Below are 26,570 nucleotides of genomic sequence, written 5' to 3'. Positions count from 1 at the left end.
ACAATGTCTGACCTGATCCAAAACCGACATGAAAAAATTTCTTACATCACATAAAATCACATCATATAATAATAAAAAAATATTGTTCACAAATCTGTCAAAATCTCTGTTAGTGAACTCCTTTGCTGAGATAATCCATCCACCTCACAGGTGTGGCATATCAAGATGCTGATCAGACAGCATGGGTATTACACAGGTGTGCCTTAGGCTGGCCACAGTGTAGCCACTGTCCATGAAGGTATTTACATTTTGTCTGGTAAAACTAGCTTACACGACAATACTACCTACAAGACAAAACTTTGACAAACTGTATATGAAATATCAATCAAATCATTATCACAAATAATTAAATTTTAATGGATGTATTTGAAATGAAACGAGCCCCTGATGTCTTGATCAGCTTGTAGCCCATATCTTGCGTGCAAAAGTTATTAGATTTGATATACCTAGCTATAGCTTCAGAAAACTCATGGACCTTGAATTAATAAATAAATGAATAGAGCAAAAAGAAGGAAAAAGGTGTTTTTAAAACTTTAATGTGTGTTCATTTCTGTTGATCTATGTTCTTTCTCCATATTTGAATGCAAAATAAATGATCACTTTGGTCAGATGCAGTTCCAGTGATTTAGTTAAATGTTGCCAAATTTTTGAAATCTATTATTCCTACCTAGTTTGAACGCAGCGCTACAATCTATTGTTCACTCCCTTTCCCAAACCCCGCCCACGCTCTGAGCGGAGGCGCTCATTGGCTGAATCCGTGCGGTGCCGTCATCGTTCGGAGCGCCCATTCATCTCTTCACTTGGGCGTTGGACTCCGCATCTTATTAGCAACAAGGGAGATTTCTCCATTTTGCAGCCTGTCTACCGCGACACGGCCACCAATCTGGGATTGTACTACTTCGACTTACCTGGCCGCTTTTTCCTGCTATTTTGAAAAATCCTCCTCACTCTAACTGGACTTTGCTTTACATTTTCCCTGTGAACTTTTTCTCTGTGCAGAGAGAGGGAGACAAGAGCGAAGAGCTTTGCTTTCAACAAAGAGGCTTGTGGGTCTTTGTTCGTTTTTTGGATCAGTTGAGTTTCTTTGTTGGAGCGAAAAGCATGGGAGCGCAATTGTCCAAGACAGCCGGAAAGGCTGAGACCGTGGCTGAAAAGCCCGGAGAGGCAGCAGCTTCACCTACCAAGACCAATGGACAGGTAAATGATATTTTAACAGCCAGCTCCTCACATCCATCAGGGGAGAATCTGGTAGTTCTGCAGGAGGCTGCGCTCTGAGGGCGCAATCCGTGCGTAATTGTGGAGAGATTGAATGGAGCTCCGCGGTGGGAGTTAAAACTAAATAGAAATACATGTTTTTAAATCGGAATAGATTATAGTTCATGAGCAACAGTTGATCATTTGATATTTCCATTTTCGTGGGAAACTGGCTATAATGAGCAGATATTTAAAGGAACTGTGTCAAGATACGCTTTTATTTTCCATTTGGTTGGATCTTTTGTTGATCTGATCACTTTGAAATGTAGGATCTGAATGAAATGATGTGTTGAGTGGTTGATGGGTAACTTTCCTTTTATTTTTTTCTTACTACCAATCATTCCAGGATAATAGTGAACTGCTTTCGGCTTTCAGTGAAGTCGTCTCCTGATTGTAATTTGGAAACTGCTGAATTAGACAAGATGCACGGCGCCAACAAAGGCTGTGTGCGCTCGGAGCACCACTCCTTTTGTTAGAGAAGCTCGACTAGAAAGTGGAGACGGAAGCCTGCTATCACACAGGAGGGGAGGCAGAGGCTCGGAGAGAGAGTGCGCCCCGGAGAGAAAGAGGCTCGGAGCTGTTCTTAGTCGCTCTTTTATAGTGTGGATTTTTGAAAACACATAATTCAGAATCCCGTTTATAATTACATAGATACATTTTTTAGGAAAGGTATCTGAACTCTGCTCCTTATCTGCTGGACTAATGAGCATCTGCTGTTTTAATGAGCAGCTGCGCTGCTTTGGCGCTCCGCTGCTGGAGCGACCAGGCACCGACCCCTTGCGATCCAGTTGAAATACTGCGCTTGAATGAAATGATATGAATGAAATCCGAGGCCTATAGATGAGGAAACATGTTGCGCTTTTTAGTCTAAAGCATGACTGTTGTTTTCTTTCATTTTCATGTAAAGTCTCCGAGAGCTTGACAGTAGAAACTGGGTCCAGGCTGAAGTGAGAGTCTGCTTTATCACTACAGATTTGATGGTGTCTGCTGCCCCCTGGTGTCCATCAGCGGCACTGTCCGGCCTGAGTCTTGAAATCATGCCAGCTCTTTACATGACTTTAACAGTCACTGTTTCTCTCTTTCAAGGAAAACGGCCATGTTAAAGCAAACGGGGATGCCTCTCCTGCAGCAGCCGAGAATGGCAAAGAGGAGGTGCAAGCCAATGGCAGCGCCGCGGCCGAAGAGAGCCCAAAGGAGGAGGCAGAGAAGGCGGAGGCCCCCACCGCTGAGAAGGAGGCTGCAGATGGGGAGAAGGTAGAGGCGGCGTCTCCTGCTCCTGCTGAGGGAGAGGCAGCAGCAAAGGCAGAGGATGGCACCACACCTTCCACCAGCAACGAAACGCCTAAGAAGAAGAAGAAGCGGTTCTCCTTCAAGAAGTCGTTCAAGCTGAGCGGCTTCTCTTTCAAGAAAACCAAAAAGGAGACGGGAGAGGGAGCAGAGAACGAGGAGGCGGCTGCAGCAGAATCCACAGAGGAGGCGAAGGCTGAAAGCACAGAGGAAGCAGCGACTACTAGCGAGGAGGCCAAGCCTGCTGAGGGGGAGGCTGCACCTGCTGCAGAGCAGCCCAAGGAGGAGGTCGAGGCCAAGCCAGAGGCAGAAGCAGCGGCACCAGCAGAGAAACCTGCTGAGGAGCCCAAAGAGGCCAAGGAGGCCGTGCCCGCCGAGGAGCCAAAGGCAGAGGAGCCAAAGGCAGAGGAGAAGCCAGCAGAGGAGGCGCCCAAAACAGAGGAGGCTGCTCCCGCCTCACAGGAAGCAGCGTCAGCAGAAGCTCCGGCTGCAGCTGCAGAGGCAGCCGAATAAGTCTGGAAAGAGGAAGAAATTTTGGCAAAAAAAAAATTAAAATAGAAGGAAAAAAGATAATCAAGAAACATTTCCCTGTTTGTATGTTGGAGTGACGCCAGGTCTTGGCTTTGAAGAACTTGTCTACAACCAGGGATATTATTTTAAAGCTTTTCTTTATTTTTGGTTTCCATTGCCCCTTATACAAAACCCATCTCGGCCCATTGTTACTTCCATTCTGACGGGCTAGAGAGGTGGGTGGCTTCAATATGTACAACAGATTAAATACATCCACTCTGCCATATATTTTTTCATCAGTATTAAGTTTTGTTTTTTCTTTTGAATTTTTATACAACATGTAAACAAAATGGTATGGACATGCAGATGGTATGAAGCAGAAGGGGGTAGAGCTGTAAATGAGGGGGGCGGGTTCAGAGATGGGCGGGGCGGGCCTGGGAGATGTGCCACAGACTATTATGGAAAAAAGTAGTCTAAAAAACTAGGAGACCAACATCTACATTCACCATGCGGTTTACAACACTAAGTCCTTTTTTACAATAAGACCACAATAAAAATCCCAGAGTTAGCTTTTTAGAAAGTCATATAAACTCATAGGAGCTTTTCACTCCTCTGTAGCTGTACCAGTCAGTGATTCAGTAGAAATACAAGTTGTATAGGCTTTATTGTTTATCGTTGGTTTTCTGACCTTAATAAAAATGTAAGTATGTATATGCGGGGTGTTTTTAACTGTGATTATTGTACAAAATGAAATCTTGATCTCAAGAAGCACATGAAGTTTGCAGCTCCTTTTTTCCACCCGCTCATTTTTGTAAGAAAGACACACACACACACACACACACACACACACACACACACACACACACACACACACACACACACACACACACACACACACAGTAATACTGAAAGAAAGACCTTCTTAAGCAATTTCGAACTCCAAAACCAAGCTGTGATAAGTGGAATGGTTAACTGTTTATATACTGTGGTATGCTTTTTGATTACAGCAGGCAATGCCTTTTCAGTGGTCTCTGACACAATTTAAGGAATCTATCAGATGCAAATGTTTGTGTAGCATCTCGTCTCTCTCTCTCGTTTCCTTTTGTAAATACTGGAGAAGCTTTGACCAGTTTGACTTAGAGAAGGAATGTAACTTTGCTTACAAAAATTGCTATTAAACTCCTCTGCTTAAGGTGTTCTAATTTTCTGTGAGCACACTAAAAGCAAAACAATAAATGTGAATAAAATTTGAGCTGCATCTGTCCTTATTTGTGTGTTACATGAATGCACGGTAACACTTTACAATATTGTACTCCCAAATTGTGAGTAGTTACTAAGGAACGAGTGAGGAACGGCCTGAATATCTCAGAACTGAGTTCTGTATGACCATTAAGAGTTACTAGACTGAGTAATACTACTCATATTAATTCTTCTTAGTTCACGAATAGCTGACTACTGACTGCTCTCTTCACAAGTAGTTTCTGATTAACTCGGAATCAGCCGCTGAGCAGCACTGAACTAGTAACGACTCATTAATTAGGAATTATTTAGCAACTCCACATGCACAATGTATCACTTTACTTAGCGGTGCACAAGAGAGAGACTAATGACTAAGTAATGAGAAATGAATGAGTTATTAGTAGCTGATTCAGAGTTAATCACAAAGAGAGCAGTCGGTATGTCGATTCATAGATATTATGTAATGATCCATTAATATAGTAACTCTCCATTGACATCTATAGGCCTACAGTACTCGATTCTAAGATATTCAGGAACTATTTGGGGACACAGGGTCCAATTAAGAACTGTCTCTTATTCTCTCAGGTTTCTTCCCATAGGCCCCGACAACCTACTCTGAAAAAGGATCGGTCTAGACACGTCACTAACCCATATCAGACCTCCCATTTCGAAGTATAATCACTGAAAAGGCTGTTTTTCTTCATGGCTCTAAACAACTGATTTGATGTCTTCCATTCTGGATTCCGACCACACCACAGCAGACCGCCACTTAAAAACAGACAGTGGCAGGATTTCAGTCTTGGTATTATAGGATCTCAGTGCTGCAAACACAACATATTACTAAACCAACTGGAGAACTGGGTGGGACTTTCTGGCACAGTACTAAACTGGTTTGAATCCTGTTTAAAGGACAGGGACTACTTGGTGTTTATGGGTAATTACACACCGGAGCTGACAAAAAAGACCCGTGGAGTTCCCCAGACTCCATTCTGGGGCCTCTTCTATTCAACATCTACATGCTTCCACTCTCTCAGATTACGAAAAAACAAAATACTTTTGCCGACGACACACAGATTTACAAAACCATATCACCAGGGGACTATAAGCCCATACGAGCGCTGAGTAAGTGCATTGAACAAATTAACAATTGGATGGGCAAGAATTTTCTTCAATTAAACAAAGATTAAACTGAACTCACTGGTTTTGGAGCCAAGAAAGAACAATTAGGCCTAAAGAAGACTGAAGACTGTTTTTTCTCCTGCCGCCGCCTTTTATCAAAACAAATCTGAGGAATCTTATTTGAACTTTCTTGCCTTTAAAGATGTTTTATTGGAAGAAGGTAAAACTCAACTTCATAAAGATTATGAAATACATAAAGACTGCCTAAAGGGTACAATACACAGCTGACCTGCAACTGTCAAATGCATACATATTCATGGAAACTGCACAATGAATCAGGTTATAAATTCAGATTTATACAGGAATCTCAGCATGCAAAGTCAGATATCTGAATGTCACCACTCTCAGATGTCTGGAGTGGGAGTATGAAGATGGTGGAATGTAGACTAGTTGTTTAAATCAAAGATCCCTAAGTAATGTATGTCAGTGCTTCCAAATCAGTATGTTTTATACATTTAGACGTTTACCTTGGAAAGAATGAGGCAGCAAGGAAAATGGTAGATACTACGGTATACATTTCTGTCACTGCTTTATCTACAAATGAAAACCAATGTGAAACTCAGGGACCAGCTGGCCTCGACAGTACTGCAAAATGAAAAGTGTGTTCGTGAAAATCCGAGTATAGGTATGGAAGTAAAAGGGTTTAAAAAGACTAGGGAAAATCTAGTTAAGCTGCATCAGTATATTTTATATCAATAACCAAAACTGAAAGTGGTGATTTAGGTTATAAAGAGGAAAGTGAAGATTTATACTGAAGTACTGTAGGTTTCAATTAAGCCTCATCAAAGCAGACTGAAGCCAGTTAGACTAAAATGTCCCTGTCCCTGAATGCTACTTGCACCACTTAATGATATAGTTTTATTCCAGTACATTTACAAACGTCATCCTACCTGTTATTGGCTGATGTACTTCTGTGTGGTTTCCAGCTGTATTAGCATGACTCTACATGTGGAAATGATTAATTTAACAAATAGGCTACTAAGCAAGTGGCTGAAATGAAATGTTGATAGCTTTTTAAATAGTTAACTCAGCTGTTGATTGGCGCATGTCTCTAGCCTGTAGCATTCCATCTGAGCCTCCATTCAAACTCTTGAGTATACTATTTTTTATAGATATGAAGGAAACATGCCAGACATTTTGCAAATAATTACAATATACTTTTCAATTTGGCATACCTTAAACGTACGAAGAAGAAATAACTTATAAGACAACTTTAACTTTACACATTGAGTCGCCCATTCCCTGGGGTCTTAACGTTACTTCTATCAAAACAGCCACGGTACACAGCTGGAGCGAGAGCTCTCTAACCGAGAACTGGCTGCTTTTTTGGTGTTTTTTTAACATGGGATTTCTGTGCACTGGATTCAGCAGAACAGTGTTTTGATGTTGTAAGTATCTTATATTGGGCTTTATAATATGTTAACACTCACCATCTTATCTTAAAGAGCTCATAGTACCTTACTACCCCACCAGAGCACTGCGCTCCCAGAATGCAGGGTTACTTGTGGTTCCTAGAGTCTCCAAAAGTAGACTAGGAGCCAGAGCGTTCAGCTATCAAGCTCCTCTCCTGTGGAACCAGGTTCCAGTTTGGGTTCAGGAGGCAGACACCATCTCCACATTTAAGAGTAGGCTTAAGACTTTCCTCTTTGATAAAGCTTATAGTTAGGGCTGGCTCAGGTAGTCCTGAACCATCCCTTAGTTATGCTGCTATAGGCCTAGACTGCCGGGGGATTTCCCATAATGCACTGAGCTCCTCTCTCCTCTTCTTTCTCTCCCTCTGTATGCAACCTCATCCCATTAATGGATGTTACTAACTCGACTGCCTGCAGGTGTTTCTGACTCTGGAGCTGTGGAGTCTGGATCTGTGGTTGCGAGTCACCTGCTGCCCCCGTGTTCCTGCTCGACACCCTCTGCTACAACTATTGTTACTTGTCTTATTGTTATTATAATCATTAACATTACGATTGTTATCATTAACACTACTATACATATCTAAACCATTTTTCATTTAGTCTATAGCAACATCACCTTTACTGTCTCTACCTCTGTGTGTGGATATTGTGTAGGCTGCCTCCTTCTTTCGCTCTCTCTCCTTCCATCCCTCTCTTTTTCTCTCTGTTCCTCTCCTGCCCTCCCTCTCTCTCTCTCCCTCACCCCCAACCGGTCGAGGCAGATGGGCACCCACCCTGAGTGATGGTTCTGCTCGAGGTTTCTGCCTCTTAGAAGGAAACGTCTTCTAGTATCTTCAACCAAGTCCAGTTGCCCTTGACTTTAACCTTCTTTGGATAACTATGACCTGGATGACTGAGAAGCTTCAGACTTCTTAAAAGGAAGTTTTTGTTAGGTTTCTGTAAATAACATCACAGAGTACGGTCTAGACCTGCTCTTTTATGAAAAGTGCTCTGAGATAACTGTTAGTTGTTATTTGGCGCTATATAAATAAAATTGAATTGTTAAAAACATGGACCACCGGCAAATGTATCCACGATAGCGTGCGTCCTCCAGTCAAGACTCCACTTGTCCCCAGCTTGGCATGTTATCTCTTGGGTTACAACGCCCCCATGTGGCTGTGCATGTTCATTACATACATACATACATACATACAGAAAAAAATAAAATAAAATAAAAATCACACCAAGCAGCTAATTTAAAGTAATGCACATTCCAAGGAAATGGTATAAAAAGTTTTATTGACAAATGCAAAATATTTAAATTTAATCATGAAATCATTATAGGTTCATCTACACTTTACCCGCAGTTTCCTAAAAACTAGAGAGCCGAGGTTTCGTTCAGAAGATCAAGCACATTGGAATAAAATAGTTCAAAGGGTATCAAAAGGACGGTATGATGAATTCAAGTGGTGGAAAGCAATCCACTGGTACACTACACAAAGAGAGACGCTAACAATTCACACAGATTTACAAGTAGAGTCATAATAATGCTTCTGGCTGCGATTCAGTGAAGAGTTGGATCCTTGAGGCAGGACAGCACCGCTGAGCTGTGTGTGGGGTTAAGAAGAACAATTCAGGCGCTGCTCGTCTGCTCAGTCTTCACACTGCCAAATGACAGACAAATGAGGTGATCTCAGCTGTAGATTTAGTCTGAGGCTTAGGGGAAAGGTGCATAATACTTTCTCTTTCTCATAGACTTTAGAGACGTAACTAAAGAGAGCTGTTCTACTGAATACTTTCCTAATTCTAATATGACTTCTGAATGCGGTGAAAGCGGACCCACAGGTCCAGGCCAAAGCAGTGTCTTTTTAGTGTTCACACTATATTACAAACAAACAAAGAGCCATATGTAACTCCACAGAAAGCCAATCTGCACTTCATGTTGTCTGGTGGTCACAAAAGGCTCAGGAAGAACTGAGCAGTGATGGAGTCCTGTCTTGGACCTGGTACTGGAATATGATGGACTGCATTCAGATAGTGCCTTTCCAACCGCAATACGGTGAGAAACATTATAAACATAATGCAACACTCAAATGCTGGATGGCAAGGAACTTCCTCCAACTTAATGAAAACAAAACCAAAGTAATTTTATTTATCCCTCCTAGCTCAGTCACAAGCTTACGCAATGTGCTCGGTCCCCTGTTCAGAAATTTGCATAATGTAGTTGAAAATCTTGGCGTTTTCTTTGAATGTTAACTAACAAGTCAGTAGTATTGTGAAGGGCAGCTTTCATCAGCTTAGAACCATAGTAACAATAATGCATGACAAGGACCTGGAAACAGTTACACATGGGTTTATCACCTCTCAGCTGGATTCTGGCTCACTTGCATTGGTTACCGGTGAGGTACAGAATTGATTTAAATTTTTACCATCTGTTTTTTAAAGCCCACAATGGATTAGCTCCACAAGACACTGACATGCTGATTCCATTTTCTGCTCCTTAGTCGCTTAGGTCATCCTCATAACAACAACTCTCAGTACCCCACTTATGCCTCACAACCAAAGGTGGCCAGCCCTTGTCTGCTTCTGTCCCCAGGCTCTGGAATAGTCTCCCGTCCAACATTAAGTCCTCTCCAACCCCCCCCTCAGGCTTTTAGTTCATTTGACTGGTGTGACTTAACGGTTTGTGTCAGGCCTACTCTTAATTATTTTAACCTCCTCTCAGCATTTTAATCTGTTGTTGATCTTTTTGTTTTTGAGTTTTTAAATTTTATTACTTCTGATTTTTAACCTTGTACTTTTTATTCCTTTTTTTTATTTTTTAATGTATACCGTAAAACTTTGATTAATAGCCTGGGCTTTTATTTGGGACGGTCATCGATATGGGAGAGGCCTTTAATTCCTCTTTCACAAAACTGAAATAGGCTACTATGAAACAGTTTATTTATTTCAAACAGAATATTACTTGTATAAAAATGAAATAGTGAAAAAGTGAAATGAAATAATATCAAATACACGTCATTAATTTGATTAAGCTCCGACAGACGGCTTATGAACTTCTATTTTGAAAGCAACATAATGAAAACATGGTGCAGAATGAGAGTGTGGCAGAAGTTAGCAGACAGAGCGTGATGGACCTCACATGACAGGATTCACAACTTACATGAATTTTTATGAAGAGAGGTTTTGTTTTTTTGATCGGTGGACCCTTACAGACTACTGAAATATAAATAAATCAAGGAATGGACACATTCGGCCTCAACGAGTGCTTCAAATGTAAAGCGAGTCGGCACTCTCCCCACACCAGGCCAGTCAATGGGGTAGGCAGCTATTTGGGACTCGGGTATTTATTAAAGTTTTACGGGTAATTGTATTTGTGTATATTGTAGATTTGGAGAGCACTTTGGGTCAACTCCTGTTGTTTTTAAATGTGCTATATAAATAAAAGTGATCTGTCTACATAGGAGGCATAGCGTGAGCAGCCCGTTAGCAGAGCAGCTTCTGTCCTCTGAGTCTACACAGAATGCTTTCCGCATCTGTACTGAATGTAGTTCACCCTCATTTTGGCAGGAAGTTCCGCGCAAAAAACTGAACAAAATACAGTTGAAGCGCAACAATACACTTTTAAGTGCATACAGTGTGAGCCATTACGTCTGTATAGACAGCTGTAATGTTTTAAACAGGAGCGGATCTCTACAGTATATTTACATCACCCAAGAAACCAGGTTACCCTCAGACATCAGACAAAGCCTGTACACACTGTGGACCTGCAGAAACAAGGTTTACAGAAACGGCAACTGTTGAAAGCAAATAGTAACCAGGTTACATAGGGGAGTAAAAAAAAAGTAAAAACACTGCCGTCAGGTGTGAGCAGGCCATTACTGAACTTAAAACTGCATTTTGTTGCTGTGAACTGGACCTGAAGAGTAGTGAGTAAGCGTGAGGTAATACAGAAATATGAAAGAAAGGTTTAGGGGACAGGTGTTGTTGGACAAATACCATGTAGAGGGTTATCACCTTTTTGAGTCAGTCTTCTCCGCACTGCTGTCCTTTGTTTTCTCTTCCTCTTTTATATCTGCGATAGGATATAGGACATAAAACATTTATAAAATAACATCATTAATAACAACAACAGTCATTTCACCTCAGTGGAATAATCCCTCAATGTGTCCAAGTTGAGAATACGCACCAGTTCTCTTCTCCTCGCCTTCCTTCTTGTCTTCGTCAACTCTTGGCCTTTTTGCTCCCTTCTTGTGATTGGCCACGTTTCTCCTGCCTCCCTCCCCCTCGTCCTCAGAATCAGAGAACTCTTCATCGCAGGCTATCCTCTTATCTGTGGCACGGACTGCAATCGCACAAGACACTCTGATTAATGACGCTACAGGGGGAAAACCTGTAGCCACAAACCATTTGACCCTTAGCTAAGCCACGCCCCCCTTAGTTACTGTTGCTAAGTCCAACAAACTGTTGAACTTGTCAGACTTTTAACACGGCACTGCCACTGTTTAATACTGCACTCCCTGGAGAAATATTGTCTAACTGTTGGAAAAAGCGATCTCAGAAAGACGCAGACAGTTTGGCAGTTGCATTGCTTGCAGGCAGTCAAACTGACGTAGTAAAAGTGAACCACCGTATTATTATTATTAACTACTGAGAAACAGGACAACAATATTAAGGACCAACACTGTTCCTGTACAGCTGGGTAGGTCTCTATTCATTATTACAATCATCAAAATGCAAATGCAGTAGGTTTACAATAACGGTGGCCCGATGGCCCGGGGCCAGTAAAAAGTAACACCGGGCCAGTGCAAAAACATTAGTATTTAAAAGATTTAATTAAAAACTCAACATCCTGCAGTTGCTTCGCAACTCATGGCGCATGCCATTGTCCAATCCAGATGTGTAGTTACGTGACTAGTGGCTGATTTCTTTAATCTCAATCACTTAAAACTGCATTCTCTCTAACGGCCAGCAGGGGGCGAGTCCAGTTCTATTAGAAATGATGTTAAAATGTTGCTTCTTCTCAGCCGATTTATTACATCAGTAAAAACTTTCCTAATGAGTGTCCGGTCTCAGTCGCTAGTTTGAAGTATTGTTACAACACAACATGATGTTAATTGAGTAAATTATGGTCCTATTTAGGGGGAAATAGACAATAACACAGCAAATGCTTTTGGGCAGGACTACCTTATGATTGACAGCAGAGCTGACTTGTATCCATTGCTCTTTTTAAATTAAATGGCTGTCAGCAGGAGAGAGAGATGTCGTGTTTTAGACTGTTAGTATGTTTTGTTTTAAAAGTAATTTGTTTTGTTAACCTTTTTATAATTTTAAACTGTGATTACATTTTAGTTTATTTTTTTATATCCAGGATGTATTTAATAACCAATTAAACATGTTAACAGTATAACATAACTTAGAAGTCTTTGGTTTTGTTGTAACACTGATAAATAACTTTTTGAAGGAGGGCCAGTAAAAATTGTCTTCAGGCCATTAAGTTTCAAAACATCTGGCTCTTGACAGTCACACGAAGAGAAGTGCTCTACTGAAAATATGTCTGTCACCCCTGAAACGTAAAACTGACAATGACAACTGTCAGTTTAAGCCTGCCTGGGCTGGCAAGTACTTGGAGGGAAAATAAACATCTCCAAACACCAAACCAGTGGTTTTGACTGAGTGCGCTGTGGTAGTTTATTTAGAATACAATATTAGAGCGTCCAACGTTTAATTGAATGTATAATTAATCACAATCTATTTTGATGATTGATTAATCTGTTTGAGTAATTTTTTTGAAATGAAAAATGATCTGATATTTTTAATGTTTAATGTGAATACGTTCTGGCTTCTTTGCTCCTCTTTGACAGTACACGGAATCTCTTTTGGTTGTGGACATTTGAGGACGTCATCTTGGACTTTGGGAAACAATGATCAAAATTTTTCACAATTTATTTCCAAACGCTAAAGACAGGTTTTAAATGGGTTGCCGAAAATGTCTAGCCTTTCTACATTTCCTGGTTTTGAAATCTGGCCCAACTGAATGTATAACTGAACAGCCCTGCTGTATTCCTGTGTGTCTAATCCACAGAAGTCTTACTGGACAAGCGTTTGTCAGGATCCTCTGCGTCCTCGTCCACAGTGTCGTCCAGGACAGCGTCCTCTGGGATGGCCTGCATCTGCACTCCAGGAGCGTGAGGCAGCATCCGCAGGTTCTCAAACAGTCGCTGCCTGTCAACAATCAGATACACCAAGCAACGCATTAAGGCAGCTCTGCAGCAATCAACTTTTACACAGGAACATTTGTTCCATCTATCACTGAAGCTCTGTGACAGCAGCCTAAGCAGTTTAATCTTCCGGTTGACTCATCAGCTTCATGTAAAACTGAAATGTGTAAAGTCAGACTACACCTGCCAATACTGCCTAAGAGAATGTGTTCTAGTTATTTGGTTGGTGCATACTAACTACAACAGCCACCATAGGCTCCGTCTTTGCTGCATCGTAAACTTGCTCTGAGATGAATGTGAGACATGAGTCACTTTCACTTTAGAGATATGTTTTTTTCCTGGTATTCAGAGTAGCTCAGGTGGTAAAGTCACATACTACATGGCTGTAGTTGAGGTATGGTCACTGGAACACAAAACTAGACAAGGACATTTAAGACCCACTGAGGGGGCTGAGAGTTTTGAATAATTTAAATACGGGGAGTAATCTGAATAATTTCAGATGAACATCATCACAACCTGAGGAAGTTTTCTCATACTGAGCAAACTCCATTAGCTTAGAGACCGTGAGATATAGCTGAAAGCTCCAGAAAAAGTGGTTAGCGGATCTACAGTTGAGAACGTCAAACCGATTTGTCACACTACCATTTCCAAGAACTTTATTGCTCAAAATATTTGGATGTTTGAACACATTCTATATGATGCAGCCAGAAAAACAATACAATAACAGGCCATCTCAGAGCAGAATTGATATGAAAAGCCTGGATTTAAAATGCAAGATTATAATCAAAGCATGTTTGCATAATTATCAGTAATAATAACAACAACAACTCTCTACTGCAGCTTTGTTAAGAAACAGTCTAATAAAAATGACTGTACATACTTGATCTTGTCCATGTACTCCTGTGTGTTCTGGTTGGTCATGTTGGAGGGGCTGATGTGCAGCTTGAAGTCAGGCCCAAAGTACTCAAAGTAGTCATTGTACGGCAGCTCTGCAATAGAAACATCATTGAGAAACTGAAATCTTAGCACACAGCTAAAAGAGATTTATACGCTGCAGATAAAACAAAGTGTCAAATTATCAGTCGTTTGGAATGAAAAGCAGTGATAACACACCTGTTCATATGATTTACTGCGGCTTTGTAACCTGCACTGATCCTCACTGAGTGGGGGAGGTCAGTTAATGTCCTGAAATTCCATTAAGAGAACTACTGGCCCATTGGACAGCTGTGATTACATCCCCTCTCTTTATGTTACACACACTCAGTGGAGGAGACAGTCTGCCCAGTCAGCTCTCTGCAAGGAAAGGTAGCAGTCTGGCGTTTCCTTTCCAGAGGTGAAGGCGCATAATATTCCCTCACAACTAACCCCCAGATACTCCATCACTTCCATCCCCAACACCCCAGGCTAAAGAAGGAGAGAAGGCCAGCAATAGGGGTGCTGCAGACCTTTTCCTGTTTCCAGTTCCACTGGTTCAGTTGTAAGTGGATATTTATTTTGATGCATCAAATTGTTAAATGAGAACTAATTTCATTACACAAAAGAGTCAATTAAATCTTCCATCAAATCTACACATGGCCTTTGCTTCTCTGAGGATGTGGTCAATTGAATTTAAAACATAAAAACATCATTTTTCGATCATTTCAGTTATCTCTGTTGTCTGCATAGACTTTGAGACGTAAAACTGTATTTATATGACTTTGTACTCCCAAACACTCAAAGAATTCATGAAAAATAGCATTCAACATACTACTGACATTTTAATATGTTTGAAGGATGTCAACAATGTTACAGTGTTTTAGACCTTATATATATATATATACACAAATCTCCGTCCACACCAGCATTTTAGCTGCGTAGCAGAGTTGATCTCCGTCTACATTAAAACGACTGAAAACGCACATCTAGTGGCCGGTCACGTACACTGGGCATGCGCGTGCTGGTGTAAACGTGAAGCAGATGCTCTATTCCGTAGGTACAGAAGATTTGGGAAAAGAATAAAGTACTACAGACGAAAAATCAGACCAGATTTTGTTTTTGCATGGGCCAATAACGAGCTGGGACTGTTATTGAATGTACCACGGGAGTTACGCAACTGTGGCGGCAGAAAACAGACTGGGAGTCTACACAAGTGTAGCCAGTGTAGGCTGTAAGTGTTATTTGCACAGTCAGAATATTTTAATAAAAATACCAAATCAAAAACTCTGTCAGTGGCGTCGTGTTTCTGCTTTGCATGACTTGTGAGACCCAATCAGAGAGCCGAACATGAGCGTCTGCTTCATCGTTTCTGAAGTCCTCCGTTTTTGCCCATCTTTACTAAAACGCTCCCAGTTTCAAAACAAAAAACGGGGTCGGCAGCGTTTAAAAACAAACGTAGTGAAAGGTCTCCGTTTTAAAACGAAAAACGCAGTAGTGTGGATTGGGCCTTAGTCTGCTTAATCCTACCATTTCCATGTGACTTGATACTTGTTCATTTGACCCTCCCTGCCCGGGAAACAGCCACATCTATCGAACGCCACACCTCCAGTTTACAACACAGGCTGTTATAGAAGCTGAGATCTCACAAGTGATTTCTCAGACTTGACAAAGCTCCTCCAGATCCACAGAAAACATTAAATGTAAATGCTCCGTATTTGTATAGCGCCTTTCTAGTCTTTTCAACCACTCAAAGCGCTTTTACACTACATTGCAGTCAACATTCACACACATTCATACACTGGTGGAATAGTCACCGGGGGCAATCTGGGGTTCAGTATCCCGCCCAAGGACACTTCGACATGCAGCCTGGGGACTGAACCGCCGACCTTCCGATTAACGTGGTGGAGTGCCTTTTAAGAAAAATCTAATTACAGTACATAAGCAGTTTGGCCGTCTAATATGGTTAGATGCAGGAAGATATCCAAACATTATTGTTGAGGCCAACGTTAGCTCTGAGATTCACTGAAAAGGAAGAAACTGGTCCAAACAGATTTCCACCTGACTTGATATGTGGGCTGGAGTAACCAGTAAACCGGTTCCTCTGGTAGAGAGAACAGCTCAGCCTAGCATTCTAGTGAGAGAAGAGAGTCAGGCATTCACTGCCTTAATTAGTCATTTTCCTTTTTGATAGGATTGTCTGGGAACTACTGACATCTGTTGACCTCTTACAATCAAATAAAGCAAGCTGAAGATGAAACCAACAGTTCAGGGACGTTTGCTGCAAGGCTCACAAACCAACAAGACTTGCTGCTCTTTCTATCTATTGTGTCCTTCACATTCACTGATTTTTTTAACATCTTGGAATTAGTGACAAACCATCAGGGATGTCTGTGTCCAGAGCTACAGCGGTCTCGTAGGTCCAGCAGCGGGCCACATTCCGGATGGTGTATCCTCCTCCACCCAGCATGAGCAGCGGGAGGTTGAAGGACTTAATGTACTCCACACATTTGGCATGGCCTAGTGAAAACAAGAAGCACAATATAACACTTCCTGCGTGGCTTATGCTCCCATTCATCAACCACCATTTGCTGTGTTTCTGTACCGCGGATGGTGAGGTTGAAGCAGCCGAGGCGATCTCCTGAGAGAGAGTCTGCACCACACTGAAGAACCACAGCACTGGGCTGGTACATCTCCATCACCTTGGCCATTACCTGCACAAAGTCACACTCAGGAGGTGTTGAAAGATAGTGTGCCCCTGAAATGTATAATGTGAGTCCTTTGGAAGACGCTAGCAAGGTATTCTCGTCAGAGGAAGCGAGTAAGGGTGATCCGGTTGGTCGGCCATGGATCGTTATCGGCCAATAGTTGTTTTAAATAGTTTGATTGGTGCTCTCTATTAAAGATAACGCAATACTACAATTTTCAAGGCGCACCTAAAATGGTTTCACTACATTCAGCAGTCTGACCCCGGACTCACACAGGCGGCGTGTGCGCCGCGTTATGGCTGCGCCACGGTTTTGACCCGTCCTTGGTCAACTCACACTGGAAGTGTTTCAGCAGTGGAGCGTTTAGCCTGCCCCACGTTGTTGATTTGTTGTTTGTCATTGTGTGTGCTTCTGCTACACAGCGCTCTGAACCGTTTCCCTGCAGTTCCCTGCAGGGCTGAATTTCCCACATGGAGCATTTCAGAATAAGAGCGTTCTGCCTGCCTGATGTTGATGAATTGTTTAGATTTAGTTGATTTGGTAAGCCTGTAGTTATAATTGCTTAGTTGTTAGCAAACTTACTGGAGAACACACTCAGACATCTGTATCGTTACTGTAAGTGCTCTTGCAGGTGTCTGTCTAGCTTTATTGACTAGCTTTCCATCCATGTTTCAAGCAACACTATGCTGCTGCTGGTGGAGAGCGGCGCCGGTGTCGAGCCAGAAGCCAGGCGAGTGGGCAACATAACCGGGCTCAGCAGCCTGTTTGGACGCAACGTTAGCTAAAGTCAGAGGACGTTGATGGAGGGAGCTAAGAAGAGGCTGCTGGACGTTGACGAGAGCTTAGTGAAAGAAAAGGCTGCAGGACAGACGCAGAGCTTTCCTTCTTCCGGTTGGACTAGTCAGTAATAAGTCTTGTGTTGTCACACTTGTTGTTTGGCTGTGGATCAGCTTACTGGTTTTGATTGTAATGTAATCATAACAAATGAACGTGTGTAGCTGTGCATATTTAGGATGGCGGTGATTACACAGAAGGTAGGGCGCCAAATCGCATAAAATACAAAACACATCTGACATGACGTCGCTTTAAATTGAAATGTAGCATTTGAATGTGTTTTGACTGAAACTGTTATGATGGATTCAGAATATCAATTTCCTTTTCAAAACAACTCTACAGTGTCATCAAGTGTTGTGCTACCTTCTGCTCTGAATATATTTGAAATCAATTTCCAGAAGGTTTTGGCTCCTACGTGTGCATTTCCATTTGAAAGTCTCACACTGTGCTTAACTCTAAATCTCTGACTTTAGAATGCTGTTAAATTCTGATCCATCTAATTCCCTGTAACTGGGATATATACAGGATTTATAGATGTTTTCAGTCGGGTAGCAGCTCTGACATATTGTAAGTACTATGTAAACAGCATAGTCATATTCATGATTACACTGTCAGACTCACAGGCTTGAAGATTTGTTCGTATGACTCATCTTCGATGCCATCACGCAGGGGGAAGTTGACAGCGTAGTATTTCCCTTTCCCAGCGCCAATATCCTATATACAGAGATTGGGGGGGGTGGGTGGAGAGAAATAGAGCCATCACTAAATGATCTGAATACCCTTGTACTATCAGTGGGAGAGCCGAGTGGCAGCCAACCAACATGACTTTTTTTCAAACATAAACTATGTTGTAAGAGTATTTCTCTTCTTTTCTACCATTTCACTCTCGGCTGCTTCAAACAACTGAATGTTTTGCTGAGGCTCACCCTGAGGTCTCCGGTTCCAGGGAAGTACTCCCCATATTTATGAAAGGACACAGTCATGACCCTGTCTGTGGTGTAGAAGGCCTCCTCCACTCCGTCCCCATGGTGGATGTCTATATCAATGTAGAGCACCCTCTGGTGGTACCTGGGAGAGAGGGACAACACAGAGAGAGCTGGGATAAGTACCAACGACACATTGTTTGGTTAACACTGTATTTTCAAGAGAAACAACCTGGGCTCCGTTTCAGAAAGCTGGATTAGTGAAAACTAAGTGTGATAAGCCTGAGAAGAGAAACTCTAGGTTTTCTGTTTCAGAGACCGGGATCAGATAAATCCTAGATCACTGGCTGTGTCCGAATGTATAGTGATAATTATTATACCCTATATAGTCCACTCGATACATCCCAGAATGCATTTTGAAAAGTAGTGTACAACCGATGGTCACTAACCAAGCCATATATACCATCATGCACTCCTCCCTTCCTTCAGAAACTGAAGCAGCTGTCTGACACATTGTTTGATATGATAATAGAAAATGTGTTTGGGACGGACAGAATTATTCTCCGGGACAAAAGGGATTGTTTGTGTGTTTAACTAGGAGGCAATTCTTTCATTTATTGTATTTTCTTGCATGCAGATGAACATTATGTGAAACTGACGTTGGTGAAACTCACTTGAGCAGCTCCAAGATGGCCAGCACAATGTCATTAACGTAGCAGAATCCAGAGGCTTCAGACTTCTTTGCGTGGTGAAGTCCTCCAGCCCAGTTAACCGCAATGTCAGTCTGCTGTCGGTTTAACTTCACTGAACCAGCTGTGTACAACAGAAAACACGTTTGGTTTAGTAACATTAGGAAAATGATGAAATATTTACATGACTGATTCTTAATCACCAATAGTACAGCTCTAACGGGGCCTATACTTTTCATTTACCAACCAGATGTATGCCGGTAAGTCCCAACTGGTTCTAATAAAATCAGCGATGAAATTAGTTTCCACAAATGTGAGAATTTGCTCATATGGGTTAAAAGCACTGTACCCCGTTGGCAACAAATTTAATAATCGATTTTCGTCAACTACAGCGATTAGTTGTTGCACTCCTACAATCGATAATGCTTCCTTCATTAAAGGCCCTGTAAACATGAGGTCCTTTGTGAACACACATTTTCCCATTTTCTCTGCAAAATTACAGTGTTGGTAAATTTAACTGACAGATTTCTGTCTGTCCTGTCTGTTCAAGAAAAGATGTGGCAACATTTGAATCCCAGGCTGTCGGGTTGTTTGCTGATGATATCAGGCCACTGTCAAATGGAAGAAATCCCACCCACATGATGAAGCAGATTAGCTGAATTTTGGCTGTTAAACTCTCAAAAATAACAACAAATTATATTTTTCCCGCCGACTTTGATATGTTGTTGTACCTACGATAGTCATGAATATTTAATGTTAGAAAGAAATACTTTGGATTTGAAACAGATTTCAGGGGCTTTAGCGTTCTGTTCACAGTTTTATTATAGTTTATAGACATAATTCTACATGAGTAAATAAAAAGGTTCAAATACTGGTTTGAAAATACTCGACCTAGCTATACTTAGTGATAGCCAGCCAGCCAGCCAGCCACACACAAGCTGTAAGACAGCACATCTCTCTGCTCTGAATAGGGACAGTGAGTTAGCATCTGTCTAAATACTATAAATGATATTACACTCATTTGTTTAACTAATGAATTACTGTAAATGTTTGATAGAAGTAAAAATGAGAATGGTGCTTTAAAAATCTGTATTGTAGTGTGCAGTCTTTGCTAAAAATGCCAGTATGTCTAATACGGTCATGGGTTTGACATCTTCTATGTGCAGAGGATGTGATGTAATATAACTAGTTTGGGCTGGATGATATCGAGACCAAAAGCTTCTAACAGACGTAATTTTCCCATGTCGGTTATTTTGGATTTTAGTCCTATTAATATTTCCCCTACTGTGTGTGTTTATGTACTTTCCTCTTGTATGTACAAAGAAACCGTGTAGTTACGTGACGCCGCCACGTCCAGTCCTGCTGGCTCGCTTGTCACTTTTTTCCGGTCGCTCTCACACTTGCTCATCCTCACACACACACACACACACCTTAAAAGACCTAACTTTGCTACTCTTATGGTGCTTTCAGACCAAAAGTGAAGCAAAGTCAATGTAAAGATGCGTGGAGCTGCGCTTTTCTGTCGGGCGGCACAAAGGGGGCGGTGGCAGCGACGCCAAGGCTAAATGAAGGAATTCGCATGACTGGAATATTTTCAACTCAAGATTGTCCTTGACATTATCCGATTGTCACAGACGGCTTCAGAGCGTTGCATGGAGAGGGTCAGGCAGAGTGGGCGATTGAAAATCCGCTGGCCGGCGGAGAGCTGCTAAACTTGGGGGAGAGGATGAGGGAGCTGCGCTCCAGCTGTTGGACAAATAAACACCCGTTGTCGGACTGGATTCTGCTTCACAGTGTTTCGCACGGACATTTATTAATGTGGCACATCGCGCTTACGCTGTGAACATGACTTGATTATAATGGAGCTGTTTGCAAAGTGGAGGAACAGAGAGACAACAGCGAGAGACAAAGAAGAAAGTGTCCAAAGTATGGGATTATTTCAAGCTAAAGAAAACAATAACTCTGTAATCTTACTGTCCGTCCACTGTAAAAGGAAACTTATGTCGCCTCAGCAACAGCACAACGGCAGCTGAACAAAAAGCCCCGGTGTTCTACCGGCGGACCACAGACAAGGTAACAGTAACAGCAACTTTAGCATTTAACTGAAGTCATGATTGATTGTTGAGTTGAAGCCAAAGTAAGCCGCAGTCCTCAGCTGAAAATGTGCACACGAGCGTTTGTTGTTCTCACAGTCATGAGTTAACTGGGTGTCGGGGAGCTGCACCTTTTAACTCCCCTGCAGCTCTCTGTAGCTCAGACAATCCCTGCTACCTGCATGTGCTAATCCATCCTTTCACCCAGATTCTTTGTCTTTATAATTGCCATCTTTATAATAACAAACAGCTGCTTCGTGTTCAGGGTGCATCGATGAAATAATCTATCGAAGTTTTGGAATACTAAAATCATCGTTTCAAAATCATCATTTTCTAAACTAACAAGATTCTTATTAATCTTTCAACTGAAATGTCATCACTGCTCACTTTTAATCATGATTTATCATTCAAATTAAACCTCCTCCTCAGACTGCTCACTTTCTACAATCACTCTCTTCTGGCCTCCTGGTTCTGACAGAGTCCCGGTGCCACAACACCTCAGCTTTTGTAGGATCAACATTTTTTTTTAATATAGCTTATGGATCATACTCTGATTTCTGGGGAGGACAGCAGGACCATTAGAAGATCCAACAGTGTGTCAGACACTAGACTGATCCACCAACTTTATTTTATTTTATTTTTTTTTATGTTCTGCTTCAGCCTCCTCTTCCTCTGCTTCACTTTCATTTCATTGGTTTGGTGGTAACGTTAATGTCGCCACATTACGCCGGTGGCTAGCTAGTTAAAAGCTAAAAACACTCCAAGTACAACTTTAGTAATTAGCTCCTAACACTTGTAGCTTTCACGCTGCTTTTTTAGCCAATCTGCCGGCTCACTGGAAAGGGGGGGGGGTCTGATTTGATCCGTCTTTTAGCCGGGAAATTTGGTTACAGAGGCGAGACAGAGAGACGATCTATGTGTGAAAAGCCACAGCCGACATGCCGGTGTTGTGTTACACACAACAGTTTTTTTACACGCCGCTGGTTCCGGTAAAGCCAGACCGCTATGTGAAAGCACACACGGCTGTGGGATAATGCTGAAAACCTTTGGTTCAGTTTGAATTAGCGAATAAACGCGGATATTCTTTCCACGTTGATCTCCGTATGAAAGTGGCTAAACTCTCCCCTCTCGACTCCTGTCCATTAACGCCCACCCCTGTACAAATCTACACCAATCAAACACAAGTAACATGAAACATTAGCAACAACCAATAAATGCCCCTAATCCATGTGTTACACGATTTTAGATCCCTTAGTTCACGGGACCAATTTAAACACAACCAACAAGAGTGCCGGTCTGCTGCCAATTACCGTCAATTAAAAATCATATGGCGATATCGTGCTGAATATATTTACCCGCCAATGTGGCGGGTGGCCTTCCAACATTTAGCCGTCAAACGGAAAATCCAAGGTGATCAATTTTCTATAGATCTATATTTTTTAAATATATAACTCACCAGCAGAGCCACCAGCGGAGAGTTGGCAGAACTCAAACAAGCCATCGAACACAGGACAGTCCTCTCCAACGTTGACTGCAAGATTAAAGCAATATTTCATCAATTACTGATGCGAGCACACCCACAGCTGGTTGTGAGCCTTTTCAGATGAACAGGGTTCCAATTGCATTACTGATGAACTCTCAGATTTTTTCAAAACCAAAATTCAGTAGGCGAAATGTACCAATGATTCACTACTTCTGGCTTCTCCAGTGTGAGGACTTTCTGCTTTTCTCTGTCGGTCAACTGCAGTGTTTCCCACACATTGATTTATTTGTGGCATCTGCCACATTATCAACGCTGACCGCCACATATTGATATTATTATTTTTTACTATTTAAAATGGGTAAAATCGCATTTGATCACAGAGCTGTGCACAGCGCATATATTAACTCAGCACCTCCTCTCTCTCTTGCTCACCACAGTGAGTTCTCATTCTGTGGGAAACACTGAACTGTAAAACATTTAGGCTGTTGAGGCATTCTGAAGAGGTCTTCTTGAGTTCAGGGACACTGGGGTTTTTTGTGAAAATATACAGACTAAGCAATTAAACTACTAAGAAATAATCAAAATGAGTCATTAACAATGACAATTATTGTAATCTGCAGCCCTAGTGAAAACCCTACACAAAAGGAGAATGCACAATACTTACACCGCTGCATTTGCTTGCTGAACTCGGACATGTTGTCCGGCCGTATGGATCGGAGGAACTTGATGTAGTCGTCACTGTGATATTTTGTCATCTCCTCTGCTGTGGCTTTGTGTGGTCTCTGAAACGCAAACCAAAGTAACTGGGTGAAAACGAGGGGAGCAAAGAAGACGGCTCCAGCTATGCTCACGTTACTGAAGAATTTAGCGGTTAGAAACATACATAGATCTCCATCTTCCTGTATAGTCCATAATTCAGAAGCAGGTTGTGAGTCATCCGGATACGATGTGGTTTCATGGGATGCCCTTGTCCATAGTAGTAATTTCCAATGTCACCTGCAAAGGGAAACGTGTTAAAGGCTATAAGAAGGAGCGCTGATCACGATTATCTTCTCCTTAGTGGGGCTTCAGTTGTAATATTTTTATACACCATGATGACAATTTCCATTGACGCGCCATTCTGCTCTGGGATATTGTCTTCTGGGAATTGTGCTTTCTGGCGATGCGTTTTGTTTGTTTGTTGCTTCTTTAACGTCCTAAAACTGCTGGGCACTGTAGTTTGTAGCAAATGTTACTCAAACAGGAGGGAATGGTTTATATATTAGAGACTATTTTCAGCACACGAACAAACATGTAGTTAGACTAATTTAAAATCAGAAATCCACCATTCAATGTGGGTTTTACAGACATATGGTCACACTGCTGGTTTGGTCAATATTAGTGTACATAAACAACTATCCAAAAGCTAACAGCGAACCAGGCCACTGTGGAGCCACAGAGTGACACTTTATGGTCCTGGTCCATTGTAAATGAAGAGGAAAACAAGAAATGGGACTAATTATGTCCTCAATGACCTGAACTGCCAAGTTTAAAAATAATCAGTAATTCCTCTGGGGGAGGACCTGGGTACACTTTGTGTGTCAGGACTGTCTCCTCTGCTGTGAATTTCTAAAGGAATCTAAATCATCTGGACCCAAACAGGCGTTAATTCTCCGCTGAGTAACGTTACGCACCAACTGTTCCAGAGCACATCGTGCATGAAACACTTGCTCATTTCACTTTGTGGCTTCAAATATGGAACTTTGACTCTCCGGGTCTAAATTTATTCTTCCAGGTTGGCCAAAGTTGCAATGAGTAGTTATGGCTCAAACAACGATGATAATGAATGCTGGGATTAACGTTACAGTGTTAAGCACATTTACTTCAACAGTTAATAACCTCTTCACCGTAATGTATGCTTACTTGCGTTCATTTTCACACTCCTGCTCGCTCTCCGTGAAGTGGGGTTAGCTTTTTAACCACTTAGCGTGAACATGCAGGGTGATACTAGTTAGCACCACGGAGGCCATTCAGGCGATGTCATTAACGTTAGCGACGAGCTTCCTCGTTAGCTAGCTTGTAAACAGCAAACATTCAGCAGCAGCACGGTCAGCTGCACAGACTAGCTAAGCGGCTAAGTTAGCGTTAGCCTGCCAGACACCTCAATTAGGGCTCCTCACTCAGACACTCAGCAGCTTTCATACCGTCATAGTAGTAGCAGACCTTCTTCTTAGTCCCACCCGCAGTCGTGTATGCCATGTCTGCAGCACTTTTCCTAAAAGTTACTTTGAATTTGCGTCAGCAGATGCAGGTTGGGATGGACGACATCAACACAGCGGAGCGTTGGTGGGTGGGTGGGTGGGTGGGTGGGAGGCGCGAGTGCACCAGGGTGGGGCTACCTTATAAAGTGGCCTCGGGCCCCAGACATCAGAGAGGACCCATTTATGCTTCTGCAAATACGTGATGGGTAAATTCGTTTTTATTGTACCGTGACGTGAGGACAAGTAAATGTATAAATAACACACGAGGGTTTGGCAGATAAGTAAGAATTAGGCTTTCTATGGTTTATGTAGAAAATAATTAATACTACTGCTACAGCACTTTATGTACTGCTTTAACACAACAAGTGTCAGCATAATCTTTGTTACTTTCCCTACCAACAATCCACAACTGTAAGTGAAACAGTAAAACAACATGGCCAGCATTTTTAAATCACTGGTATTCTGCAAGCTATTGGTAATGTGACTCATGTGCATGCTATGTTTTCATTAGCTATTAATTTAATTCCTTTAGAGAAATTCTACTATAGGTGGTCAGAGGTCGGGTATAGCTTCCCAGCAAAGGTTCCAGTGCAGGTAGAGGTTTGCACATGGACCTGGGGCTGTGGCAGGGCCGTATTAACCTTCTAGGAGGTGCTAGGGTAAGCTCTGGGCCCCCACATGTGTGCATGCAGGTGATGCGATACACAGTCCTGCTAATGTTGCTAATATGGGCTGTATAACTAAGAGGAGAACTGACTTATGATTTTGTGAGTTTTTTCTTTTTCTTGAACACCCCATACTAACGTACAGTAATGCTTCAATGTGACAGCAATTTTGTCCATTCTATTTATAGCTGCGCTCCAATCCCCAAATTTCATTTTCCAATGCTGATGAGTGTGTTTGTGACATAGGTAATATGTCCTACAGCAATAAAGGTAAAAACAACAAATTAAAGCAAATATGGGAAAGTTTGAAGGAGCTATTGGCCAACGCATCTGCATGCACCACCGTCATCATTGTAAGAAAAGTCCTGTTTCATCAAAGATCTCTAAAATACAGCAGGCTTGATTTTATTAAGTTAAAGAAACAGTGATGTGCTTATTTGCTTTCTTTCTGAGAGATAAGAAGATTGCTGCCACTCTCAGGACTTCTATGGAGCATCTCCAGCTACAGTGCAGGTTGTTGGATATAGTTGGTGAGGACAGCTTTTAAAACAGATCTGTGCATGTGCAATAGTATCAAACCTGACAATGTCACTGCAACAACAAAACTCCAGCAGGTTGTGCGCAGTCACTACGCCCAGCAGTGGTTCATAGAGAAATAATTACAGCATCTAACGCCCTCTAAATCCACAAATGGTCGTTTTTATATTTCTCTTTGTGTTGGAATAAATAAACACAACATGTTAATTAGTGAGCTTTAGAGGTGTTGTAACTTTGGACAGAAACAGGCTAGCTGTTTCCCTTTGCTTCCATTCTTTATGCTAAGTTAGGCTAATAACCTCCAGACTCCAGCAAAATGTCTTATTACACAGACATTAGAGTACTTTTCCAACATGTTAAACTATTCCATTTAATTGCAAAAAAATAAAACAAATGTACACAATA

The 26,570-nt window shown here is 41.9% G+C and overlaps 2 protein-coding genes across 3 annotated transcripts; one reads left to right on the top strand and one right to left on the bottom strand.

The window, feature by feature from the left end:
* The first annotated feature begins 805 nt into the window (after positions 1-805).
* marcksa (myristoylated alanine-rich protein kinase C substrate a) lies at positions 806-4,303 on the top strand. The gene is made up of 2 exons (XM_038726953.1): positions 806-1,197; positions 2,341-4,303. The coding sequence occupies exons 1-2, from the start codon at positions 1,102-1,104 to the stop codon at positions 3,052-3,054; spliced, it is 810 nt and encodes a 269-aa protein (XP_038582881.1). The 5' UTR covers positions 806-1,101; the 3' UTR covers positions 3,055-4,303.
* A 3,837-nt stretch (positions 4,304-8,140) lies between these two features.
* On the bottom strand, positions 8,141-25,057 carry LOC119909029 (histone deacetylase 2). Of its 2 annotated transcripts, none has more exons than XM_038727053.1 (14): positions 24,907-25,057; positions 23,607-23,719; positions 23,388-23,505; positions 22,697-22,771; positions 19,133-19,271; positions 18,462-18,603; positions 18,157-18,249; positions 16,599-16,707; positions 16,373-16,513; positions 13,962-14,070; positions 12,955-13,085; positions 11,050-11,205; positions 10,878-10,935; positions 8,141-8,524 (listed from the first exon to the last, which is right to left on the bottom strand). In XM_038727053.1, the coding sequence occupies exons 1-14, from the start codon at positions 24,959-24,961 to the stop codon at positions 8,494-8,496; spliced, it is 1,470 nt and encodes a 489-aa protein (XP_038582981.1). In that variant the 5' UTR covers positions 24,962-25,057; the 3' UTR covers positions 8,141-8,493. The 2 variants fall into 2 exon arrangements, with proteins under 2 accessions (XP_038582981.1, XP_038582980.1); XM_038727052.1 differs by having other exon boundaries at positions 8,141-8,467.
* Positions 25,058-26,570: the final 1,513 nt, after the last annotated feature.

Source organism: Micropterus salmoides, unplaced genomic scaffold (genome assembly GCF_014851395.1).
Source record: "Micropterus salmoides isolate LMB-PRFRI ecotype aquatic unplaced genomic scaffold, ASM1485139v1 Ms_hic_scaffold_18, whole genome shotgun sequence".
Taxonomy (NCBI): Eukaryota; Metazoa; Chordata; class Actinopteri; order Centrarchiformes; family Centrarchidae; genus Micropterus; species Micropterus salmoides.
The sequence above is the reverse complement of the archived record's forward strand: the minus strand, read 5'-3'. Positions and strand labels throughout refer to the sequence as shown.

Bases quoted from the DNA above. Each gene is read 5' to 3' on its own strand.
- marcksa (XM_038726953.1), top strand. From the start codon at position 1,102: ATGGGAGCGCAATTGTCCAAGACAGCCGGAAAGGCTGAGACCGTGGCT. The intron at 1,198-2,340 runs GTAAATGATATT...CTCTCTTTCAAG, and splicing joins CTACCAAGACCAATGGACAG to GAAAACGGCCATGTTAAAGC.
- LOC119909029 (XM_038727052.1), bottom strand. From the start codon at position 24,961: ATGGCATACACGACTGCGGGTGGGACTAAGAAGAAGGTCTGCTACTAC. The intron at 23,506-23,606 runs GTATGTTTCTAA...TTTGCGTTTCAG, and splicing joins ACAGGAAGATGGAGATCTAT to AGACCACACAAAGCCACAGC. The intron at 13,086-13,961 runs GTATGTACAGTC...GATTGTTGACAG, and splicing joins GAGTACATGGACAAGATCAA to GCAGCGACTGTTTGAGAACC.